The sequence below is a fragment of the Salmo trutta genome, chromosome 29, assembly GCF_901001165.1.
Source record: "Salmo trutta chromosome 29, fSalTru1.1, whole genome shotgun sequence".
Taxonomy (NCBI): domain Eukaryota; kingdom Metazoa; phylum Chordata; class Actinopteri; order Salmoniformes; family Salmonidae; genus Salmo; species Salmo trutta.
Window position 1 is genome coordinate 36,786,035 of NC_042985.1, and position 11,410 is coordinate 36,797,444.

General features: G+C 42.7%; 1 protein-coding gene across 28 annotated transcripts in view; it reads left to right on the forward strand.

The window, feature by feature from the left end:
- The window catches only part of LOC115167537 (CUGBP Elav-like family member 1), a 55,667-nt gene that overhangs the window by 38,380 nt on the left and 5,877 nt on the right, over positions 1-11,410 (forward strand). For 5 of the 28 annotated variants that reach the window (XM_029722034.1, XM_029722032.1, XM_029722033.1 and 2 more), the window contains 11 exons: positions 1,137-1,219; positions 2,108-2,156; positions 2,328-2,462; positions 2,947-3,026; positions 4,377-4,538; positions 8,921-8,999; positions 9,862-10,032; positions 10,270-10,386; positions 10,499-10,702; positions 10,954-10,974; positions 11,193-11,336. In XM_029722034.1, coding sequence (XP_029577894.1) covers positions 1,137-1,219; positions 2,108-2,156; positions 2,328-2,462; positions 2,947-3,026; positions 4,377-4,538; positions 8,921-8,999; positions 9,862-10,032; positions 10,270-10,386; positions 10,499-10,702; positions 10,954-10,974; positions 11,193-11,336 — 1,245 coding nt within the window. The remainder of the gene's footprint in view (positions 1-1,136; positions 1,220-2,107; positions 2,157-2,327; positions 2,463-2,946; positions 3,027-4,376; positions 4,539-8,920; positions 9,000-9,861; positions 10,033-10,269; positions 10,387-10,498; positions 10,703-10,953; positions 10,975-11,192; positions 11,337-11,410) is intronic. The other 23 variants (XM_029722050.1, XM_029722061.1, XM_029722051.1 and 20 more) reach the window with 21 other exon arrangements.

The window sequence follows — 11,410 nt, forward strand, 5'->3', positions numbered from 1 at the left end:
AACAATTAAGATGCATAGCAAGCTCTCGCAATTCCGTCGTTTGCTGAATGCAGTTTTGTGAAAAGTTCTTGATGCTTTTGCAACTGAGAAAGCAACTCTTTCGATGCACTCGCCCTCTGCTCAGAAGACATTCCTATATTTCTCTGCATGCTTCGTCTGGAAGTGTCAGGACAAGTTGTAGTCTTTCAAGACAATGATGCTCTCTTTGCACACAGCTTTCCCTGATACCTCAATAAAGAAATATGTTTATGTCCACTCTCGCTGGAACACCCTACATTCATTGTCTACTTTCCTTTTCTTTGAAATCTTTGAAAAACTCATTTTTGCGCAATTTCTAGCTAGCTACTATTTGTAACTAACTGTGTGTGTGTGTCAGCCTGTCAGTCACTGTCTGTCCTCGTGCAGTTATTTATACATGCCTTCAAAATAAATGTCCCACAAGCAATGTGAGTTAAGTCATTACAGAAAGGCGAGGTATTCATTGGGCTTTTAATTTGAATAACAAATACGTTTATGTGATCTGAGCATGATTCCGCGGGCCATATTAAAACAGGTAGTGGGCCGCATACGACCCTCGGGGTGGCCTTTGCCCAGGCCTGGCCTGGCGTGTGCAAAGCTGTCATCAAGGCAAAGTGTGGCAAGTTTGAAGAACCTCAAATATAAAATATTTTTTATTTGTTTAACACTTCTTTGGTTACTATGGGATTCCGTATGTGTTATTGCATGGTTTTGATGTCTTCACTATTATTCTACAATGTAGAAAATAGTCAAAATAAAGAAAAACCCTGGAATGAGTAGATGTCCAAACTTCTGACTGATATTGCATATATATTTTGGGAATGTTTGTTCAAATCCCAGGTTTTTATATCAGCTGTTCAGAAATGACTCGGATATAGGCTAGCCTACATCATGTCGATCAAATTGGTTGATAGGAAGGGGGAGCGAAACGTGAAGGGAGGGGGATGTGTGCGTGAAGTAGCGCATGTACAGAATATGTGAACTGTGGTGGTTACTTTCGGTCGCGCAGCCTTTTTACTAAAGGAGGCATAGATGGCCCACCAATACTCTATCAATGTCATTTTAAAATTGAGTAATATTTACTTTGTCTAACAACCGTCTATCCCCATTCCAAACAGGTTGTTGTTTCATAACATATTACGCTCGCAAATCGGCGTTGGAAGCACAAAATGCCCTTCACAACATGAAAATTCTCCCAGGGGTGAGTAGAATTGGTGTAAGTTTTAACTTCATCAGTAAATCGAATAGGCAAAGTATTGGGTAGCATGCCAGGTTGTAGTACAACAGTCAGTGCTGCTGTTCAGCTTTTATCTCGATGTAGGGCTCTATAAAATCTGTAGGGCTCTATAAAATCGTTTTCTCCATTTAGTTTTTCCAGGTTTCCATTTCCCCCTTTTCAGGTTTTCCCTCTCAAAATCACACTTGTTTAAATAGAGCATCCCATTTAGTTGTTTTCTAAGTCCACAACAATGGTTAAACCACATCAGGAGACTGCTTTTGGGGTCTAGACTTTCTACATTGTATTGCGATTTTGGTGTGCATTTACCCTTTCATTTCAATGGCACCTAGCAATAGGCTGTTTTTGTAGAGCAGATGTGATGAAAGTTTGCAAAAGAAATACTGGATTGACGCAAATAATGATCTCATTCTGCCAGGTAAGCATAGGCTACTTTGTAGTTGACATTTAATTGAGAAGGTTTTTGGGAAAGCCTTTCCATCTACCAGAACACTTAGTAGCATCATTGTTAATGCCTACACAAAGTGGTAGATGCACGCACCGCACATACAGTCGGGGAATTCTCGTTGCCTCTTCAGAAAGTTGCAGGAAATACCCATCACTGATGCATTCTGTTCATGTTTTATGATAAACTTGGGCAAATTTGAATCATTTTCAATAAATTTAGTTGATTCCCTACTAAGTTAAATATATTGTTGAATTCCGTTTTAATGTCTGGATTCTGTGATTCCGTCTGCGTTCTCTGCGTTGCAGATTTTATAGGGATGCCTACCACACACATCCATTCATACCCATCAAGGCAGTCTGTTAGCACTTCTTGCTTCCTTTAAATTCATTGTCTTACCTCAACAGATGCATCACCCCATTCAGATGAAGCCAGCTGACAGTGAGAAGAATAATGGTGAGTATAGCTACATCTCTGCAGGCAGTGGAGACTGTTGGATGGTGTGGTAATTTGTTTTTACGTTGAAGCCCTACCTCTTAGAAGCTGCCCTTGTTGTTGTATGTTGTCTCTAATGCAGTTAGTTGTTGTTTGATGAAACAACCTTTTCTACCTCATTGTCTCTTTCAGCGGTGGAAGACAGGAAGTTGTTCATAGGGATGATATCGAAAAAGTGTAATGAGAATGACATCAGACTTATGTTCTCGCCGTACGGACAGATCGAGGAATGTAGAATACTACGTGGGCCGGATGGACTGAGCCGTGGTGAGGCAGATTCAGTTCACCTTTCATCCTCATTGTCATCCACACACACACACCTTCAACAAGACGTACACAAACACATTTACTCTATCATTTATACTATAAGAACTGGTCGTTGTTTTAACATTAATCTATCTACATACGGTACATACACACACTCTAAAGTAGTTGCAAACAGATGAGTGATAAGTCATTATTCTTATTTGTCCTCTCGTTGACAAATCCCACACATCTTCCATACATATCCTCTCACAGAAAATGTGCCAATCTTAGTCTCTAATGACTAAGTTCTAGTAATTGATGATCCAAATATCTGTTTCACACTGTTCCAAGTGTGTTTTTTGGGGGCTGTTTAACTAAAACAAACTTACCGGACTCCATATCATGCTGCAATCTGGGCTGTATGCTTTCTGTTATGTGTTTCTAAATGCTGTCAGGAGTCAGGACCGTGTATGTCAACCATTTACGAGTTGTTCCCCTTCTGCAGGTTGTGCGTTTATCACTTTTACAGCAAGACAGATGGCACAGTCAACAATCAAATCCATGCACCAATCACAAACTATGGAGGTAAGCATTGAACCTGCATACCTCCCATCCCTCAGAAACAGAGAATCTACACTGAACAAAAATATAAATGGAACAAGTAAAGTGTAGATCCCATGTTTCATGAGCTGAAATAAAAGATTCTAGAAATGTTCCATATGCACAAAGCTTATTTCTCAAAAATGTGTGCACAAATGTGTTTACATCCCTGTTAGTTGGCGTTTCTCCTTTGCCAAGATAATCCATCTACTTGATAGTTGTGGCATATCAAGAAGCTGATTAAACAGCAAGATCGTTACACAGATGTACCTTGGACTGGAGACAAAAGGCCAGTCTAAAATGTGCAGTTTTGTCTCACAACACAATGCCACAGATTCTCAAGGGAGCATGCAATTGGCATGCTGAATGCAGGAATGTCCACCAGACCTGTGGCCAGATAATTGAATGTTAATTTCTCTACCATAAGCCGCCTCCAACATTGTTTTAGAGAATTTGGCAGTAAGTCCAACCGGCCTCACAACCACAGACCACGTGTACGGCGTCAACGTTGTCAACAGCGTGCCCCGTGGTAGGGATATGGTATGGGCAGGCATTAGTTACGGACAATGAACAAAATGCCATTTTTATCAATGTCAATTTGAATGCACAGAGATACCGTGATGAGATCCTGAGGCCCATTGTCGTGCCGTTCATCCGCTGCCATCACCTCATATTTCAGCATAATAATGCACGACCCCATGTCACAAGGATCTGTACACAATTCCTGGAAGATGAAAATGGCCCAGTTATTCAATGGCCTGAATACTCACCAGAAGTAACCCATTAAGTATATTTGGGATGCTCTGGATCGACGTGTGCAACGGCGTCTTCCCGCCAATATCCAGCAACTTCGCACAGCCATTGAAGAGGAGTGGGACAACATTCCACAGGCCACAATCAACAGCCTGATCAACTCCATACGAAGGAGATGTTGCGCTGCATGAGGTAAATTGTGGTCACACCAGATACTGACTTGTTTTCTGATCCACGCCTCTACCTTTTTTTAAGGTATCTGTTACCAACAGATGCATGTCTGTATTCCCAGTCATTTGAAATCCATAGATTAGGGCCTAATGAATTTATTTCAATTGCTGATTTCCTTATATGAACTGTCACTCAGTAAAATCTTAGAAATTGTTGCATGTTGCGCTTTAATATTTTTGTTTAGTATAACATAATAACCTGCTGTTTTCCTCTATACCTCACTTATATGATTGGGTTGCTAAAGGGCCCGTTACTCAAGTAATGCCATTTTGAAATTGCTGTTATCGTGCTGGAGGAATATCGAAGATTGTTTTCAAATGACACCATTTGCTGTCTATACCGAATTTTTAGGGCTGTTCGTCTCCCATCGTAGTGAAGTTTGCCGACACGCAGAAGGACAAGGAGCAGAAGCGCATCGCCCAGCAGCTTCAGCAGCAGATGCAGCAGCTCAACGCTGCCTCAATGTGGGGGAATCTGACCGGGCTCAACTCTCTGGGCCCACAGTATCTGGCAGTAAGTGACTACCTCCTCCTGCACCATCCCCAGCAGAGCTTTGGAAAGACCCGTGGCTTGGCTTGAAGCCCTTGTTCATGTTCCAGTTTAGAAATTGACAAATTTTTTTGGTTCAAATTTCCCGAGGTAGTTATTCAGGACAACGCTTAGCTTGTTGTTTGTGTTTGCAAGCAAATTAAGGTTTGGGTTACAATTGGCTACAATCTCAGGTTTGTTCTAGAAAGATGAGGGTTACAGCTGGGACACATTAAAATGCACTGCTTCTTTGGCAGACTGGTTTAGACAGTCTCTAGATCAGGGGTGTCAAACAAATTTTGCCCAGGGGCCGCATTCGGTCTACATAGAGGTCCAGAGGGACGCACTGAAAATGTGTTATACTTCATCGCCGTCAAAATTTAATGTAGATCCATTATCATTTCTACAGTTTAAATTTGGTTTTACTGATTTAAAAGTTTGAGTTCGCAGTGTGGTGCCAGGTAAACAACCTCTCCCTCAATGTCGGCAAGACAAAGGAGCTGATTATGGACTACAGGAAACGGATGGCCGAACACGCCCCCATCCACATTGACAGGGCTGTAGTGGAGTGGCTCGAGAGCTTCAAGTTCCTTGGGTGTCCACATCACTAAGGAATTATCATGGTCCACACACACCAACACAGTCGTGAAGAAGTCACGACAACGCCTCTTCACCCTCAGGAGGCTGAAAAGATTCGGCATGGGCCCTCAGATCCTCAAAAAGTTCTACAGCTGCACCATTGAGCATCTTGACTGCCTGCAGCACGGCTTGGTATGGCAACTGCTTGGCATCCGACTGCAAGGCTCTACAGGGATAGTGCGTATGGCCCAGTACATCACTGCGGCCGAGCTCCCTGCCATCCTGGACCTTGATACCAGGCAGTGTCAGAGGAAGGCCCTAGAAATTGTCAGACTCCAGCCACCCAAGCCATAGACTGTTCTCTCTGCTACCGCATGGCAAGCGGTATCGATTAGGGTTGAATGGCAGAAACCCGCTTACTGAGATTTACTGCCCAAAAGCACTCCCTTTTCCTGGGAAAAATAACTGCAAGAAACCGGTAAATTATAATACATGATTTATATCAACAGCATGATGTGAAATGGAACTGTTAAATTATATGCAATGTCTAAATCTTGCTTCTCTGTGGTCTTCTCTCTGCGTGATCAATCATCAATGCTTATGTTGGGAACATACAGCCCATCTCTGTATATACATATGAGAAAGCAGTATGTTAACATTATTAAAGTGACTAGTGTTCCATTATTGAAGTGGCCAGTGATTCCATGTCTATGTATATAGGGCTGCAGCCTCTATGGTGCAGGGTTGAGTAACCGGGTGGTAGCCGGCTAGTGATGACTATTTAACAATCTGATGGCCTTGAGATAGAAGCTGTTTTTTAGTCTCTCTGTCCCAGTTTTGATGCACCTGTACTGACCTCGCTTTTTGGATGATAGCGGGGTGAACAGGCCGTGGCTCGGGTGGTTGATGTCCTTGATGATAGTACCGATGCAAGTCTGGAACCAACAGGACCCTGAACAGCTTCTACCCCCAAGCCATAAGACTGCTAAGTAGTTTGTCCGGGTACGATATTTGGTTAAATATTTAACTATCTGCAATGGCCCTTCTTGCCTGAACTCTTTTGAATCACATGTGCTGCTGCTACTGTTTATTATATACCCTGTTACCTAGTCACTTTATCCTTACCTATATGTACTTACAGTTGAAGTTGGAAATTTACATACACCTTAGCCAAATACATTTTCAAATCAGTTTTTCACAATTCCTGACATTTAATCGTAGTAAAAATTCCCTGTCTTAGGTCAGTTAGGTTCACCACTTTATTTTAAGAATGTGCAAAGTCAGAATAATAATAGAGTGATTTATTTCAGCTTTTATTTCTTTCATCACACTCCCAGTGGGTCAGAAGTTTACATACACTCAATTAGTATTTGGTAGCATTGCCTTAAACAATTTAAACTTGGGTCGCCTTCCACAAGCTTCCCACAATAAGTTGGGTGAGTTTTGGCCCATAACTCCTGGCAGAGCTGGTGTAACTGAGTCAGGTTTGTAGGCCTCCTTGCTCGCACACGCTTTTCAGTTCTGCCCACAAATTCTCTATAGGATTGAGGTCAGGGCTTTGTGATGGCCACTCCAATACCTTGATTTTGTTGACTTAAGCTATTTTGCCACAACTTTGGAAGTATGCTTGGGGTCATTGTCCAATTGGAAGACCCATTTGCGACCACGCTTTAACTTCCTGACTGATATCTTGAGATATTGCTTCAATATATCCACATAATTTTCCATCCTCATGATGCCATCTATTTTGTGAAGTGTACCTGCAGCAAAGCACCCCCACAACATGAGGCTGTCACCCCCGTGCTTCACGGTTGGGATGGTGTTCTTCAGCTTGCAAGCCTCCCCCTTTTTCCTCCAAACACAACAATGGTCATTATGGCCAAACAGTTCTATTTTTGTTTCATCAGACCAGAGGACATTTCTCAAAAGTACGATCTTTGTCCCCATGTGCAGTTGCAAACCGTAGTTTGGCTTTTTTATGGCGGTTTTGGAGCAGTGGCTTCTTTCTTTCTGAGCGGACTTTCAGGTTATGTCGATTATAGGACTCGTTTTACTGTGGATATAGATACTTTTGTACCTGTTTCCGCCAGCATCTTCACAATGTCCTTTGCTGTTGTTCTGGGATTGATTTGCACATTTTGCACCAAAGTACATTCATCTCTAGGACACAGAACACGACTCCTTTCTGAGCGGTATGACGGCTGCATGGTCCCATGGTGTTTATACTTGCATACTATTGTTTGTACAGATGAACGTGGTACCTTCAGGTGTTTGGAAATTGCTCCCAAGGATGAACCAGACTTGTGAAGGTCTAAAATTATTTTACTGAGGTCTTGGCTGATTTCTTTAGATTTTCCCATGATGTCAAGCAAAGAGGCACTGAGTTTGAAGGTAGGCCTTGAAATACATCCACAGTTACACCTCCAATTGACTCCAATGATGTCAATTAGCCTATCAGAAGCTTCTAAAGCCATGACATCATTTTCTGGAATGTTTAAAGGCACAGTCAACTTAGTGTGTGTAAACTTCTGACCCACTGGAATTGTGATACAGTGCATTATAAGTGAAATAATCTGTCTGTAAACAATTGTTGGAAAAATGACTTGTCATGCACAAAGTAGATGTCCTAACAGACTTGCCAAAACTGTAGTTTGTTAACAAGACATTTGTGGAGTGCTTGAAAAACGAGTTTTAATGACTCCAACCTAAGTGTACGTAAACTTCCGACTTCAACTGTATCTACCTCAATTACCTCGTACCCCTGCACATCGACTCTGTACTGGTGCACCGTGTATGTAGACAAATTCTAGTTACTCATTGTGTATTTATTCCTTGTGTTATGTCTATTATTTATCTATTTTTATCCCTGCATTGTTGGAAGGCCCCGTAAGTAAGCATTTCACTTTTAGTCTACACCTGTTGTTTATGAAGCATGTGGCAAATAACGTCAGTTGATTCCTTTTTTATTTTTTACAAACCACCTGCTGGCCGGATTGGACCACCTCGCAGGCCAGGCCATATGTGTTGACACCCCTGCTCTAGAGCATTGACTGTACAGTGCCAACTGGAAGTTGTCAATTTGTTAGACTTAATTTGACATATGATTTCCATTCATTGAACATTGTTAGTTTTACCTCGTAAGTATTCTCCCTGACCTTACCGAGTAGACACATTATCTGATTTCTTTTGTGTAAGTCTTTGGGCCATTTCCTTAATCTGACAGGTTAGACGAAGACCCATTTTTTGCATCCAGACTTCTCCCTCCTTGCTTGTATTTGGTTTGCTGTGTTTCTAGACAGATGTTAGATTTATATTTGCATCGTTGCCAATTATCTATGTTGAATGGCCATCTAGTCTCAACTCATCTAAAGACCTGATATGTTTTCAATTGGCTTCTCTAATTCTGACCCTCCAATTATGTGGCCATTCCAATATAGAGGGCAGAGCTTTCTACAATGCTGTTAGTGCTGCTCCATGGGTGTGCTGTGAAAATCTTCCAACCTCTTCCTTTTCTTCACTGTCTTGCCTTCCATTTAAATCCTCTTAACTCCCATTTCATCCCACTGTGTTTCTCAGCATCCTGTTTTTTTTCAACTCTTTTCTGTGATTCTTTCCTTCTTCATCACCAACATTTACACCTCCACTCTTTCCTGTCCTTTTACGCTTCATCTGTCCTCCTGACCCACTTTACCTTTTTTCTCTCTCTCTCTCTCTGCTATTTATTTCCTGAAAGCACAGTCCTGGATGCAGTCCTGACCCTTTGTTCTCTGTTTTGGTGTAATGTCTAGCTTTATTTACAGCTCCTCCAGCAGTCTGCCACCTCTGGGAATACCCTCAACAACCTTCACCCCATGTCTGGTATGTCAGGTAAAAACAAAGACATTTCCTACTTCTCTTCCCCCCCCCCCCCCTTCCATTCTTACACCTGCATGCTAAATGTATTTTCCTCCTCATCCAACTTCCATCTGTAATGTGCCTGGTGAAGATGTGCATTATTGATACTGCTGCATGCATCATTCCCTGCATGCCTGAACTCCGAAGTAATCTCTTCAGTGTGGTGTGTTTGTGTCAAGCAGTGGTGAGGGAACATGTTGATATCCTGCTCGTATATTAATCACATTTTGAGCTGAAACGCGCTGCCACCAGGAAACTCCAGACGTAAACATTAACAAACAAATTGGTGTTTTTTTAATCTGGTTTCTAGCAGTGTCTGCTGATCGAATTCAAGGCAAAAACGGAGCAATTTAATGTTTTTCATTCCAATATGATAACATTTACGTCATTTAGCAGACGCTCTTATCCAGAGCCACGGGGTATGTCATGGGGCAAGCTACAATTATTCAATATTTTACAAAGCCTGTTTTAACTTCGTATTGAAACTTCATCCGAGTTGGTTCAAAATGTTTACCAAAGTTAGCTCATTATCCCTCTTCTCTGACTTACCCCATAGATCACTACATTGTTGTATCTGCTTTCTGTGTGTTTTGGCCAGTGCTCTTGTTGTGTTGATTGAGTGGGCTGCTAAGTTTGTACTTTTGCCTCCCATCTCACCCATTTTCAGATTGTGTTGGAAAGGTACTTGCAACTCTCTGCTTTAAGATTCACATGCTGTAAAACAAAAACAGTGATTGCATGGTCCTAGTTTCGACTTTGTGTAGCCTATATATTGACCTAAGCGAGATCTAGGTTCCAGGGCCCGTATTAAGTGCCGATTATGCATGTGTCTCAGGGCTGAATGCCATGCAGAACCTGGCTGCTCTGGCAGCGGCGGCCAGTGCCACACAGGCCACGCCCACGGGCAGCAGCGCTCTCACCACCTCTAGCAGTCCCCTCAGCGTGCTCACCAGCTCAGGTACGGGTACTGGACAGCAGGCACACTCATCATGGGACACCTACAAGGGTTGGTCACACTTTTTATCTCTCACCCCCTCACCTGTATGCGTCTTTAACCTCGTTCCACGGACTTACCTCTGTAAACACTGTTGATTGTTTCTCATGAACCTTTCCTCCTGTTGCCTTCCCCATCCCTAGTCTGCATTCATTCTGTTCCCTGGTCTGCGTATTAAGACTTTGAAGTCCTACTAGTGGAGTTTTCCTCTAGGTGATTAATTGTTTTGGGGTTGACTCATCTCCACAGCAGGATCGTCACCCACCTCCTGTAACAACAACTCAGTGAACCCCATGGCCTCCTTAGGGGCACTGCAGTCGTTGGCCGCAGGGGCTGGAGCCGGCCTCAACATGGGCTCACTTGCAGGTTAGCAGACTCAAACATATTTGTATTCATTAATTTACAACAAATATATTATCTCAAATGTGAAGAGTGCATGATACATATTCAAGGTATTCTAGCCCTAATCTTGTAACAGAGCTCCTGTGTCTAGGGATGGCAGCCCTGAACGGCGGTCTAGGCAGCGGGGGCATGTCGAACGGAACTGGTAGCACCATGGAAGCCCTTACCCAGGCCTACTCCGGGATCCAGCAGTACGCTGCTGCTGCCGCCCTCCCCAGCCTCTACAACCAGAGCCTGCTCTCCCAACAGAGTGTCAGTGCTGCAGGGAGCCAGAAGGAAGGCAAGTAAGGGGGATGGAGATGGGGCATAAAAGGGTTGGAGTGGGGATGGAGAGATTTGTGTTAACTCAAATGTCTGCTCTACAGGGATCACATGCTACGCTGTGATTCATGTTTGAATGTAGTACTAGTGCAAGGGAGATTAAGAGTTTAGGTTAAATCATTTGTGATGTGACCTTAGTGTGGTATATTGGTGAAAATATGTATTGTCACCTGCTGAGGGTTCTGTCTTGTTTTAAATATGCTGCTACAGCAAGCGACAGTCGGAGCACGGGTAAGATTTAATTGCAACACTCTGAAATGTTTTCACAGTACTAGTTGTTGAAAATTTCATTTTAAAATGAGCAGAAATACGTATCAAAAGGCTCCTCAGATAACATTTTGAAATGCTATTAATCTGTCAAAAACAAAATGGTTGCCTCTGGCTTAGTTGAATCCATTGACATCTTGTTGTGTCAGACGTTTTAATAAATTATTTCCTGCTCTCTTAAGGCCCTGAGGGAGCCAACTTGTTCATATACCACCTCCCCCAGGAGTTTGGAGACCAGGACCTGCTCCAGATGTTCATGCCCTTTGGCAACGTTATTTCCGCTAAGGTGTTCATTGACAAGCAGACCAACCTCAGCAAGTGTTTTGGTAAGCTGGAGGATGGGGAAAACAGCACATCTCTAGTAAGGCTGTGTATATAGTGTGTTCTTATTATGAAGGCA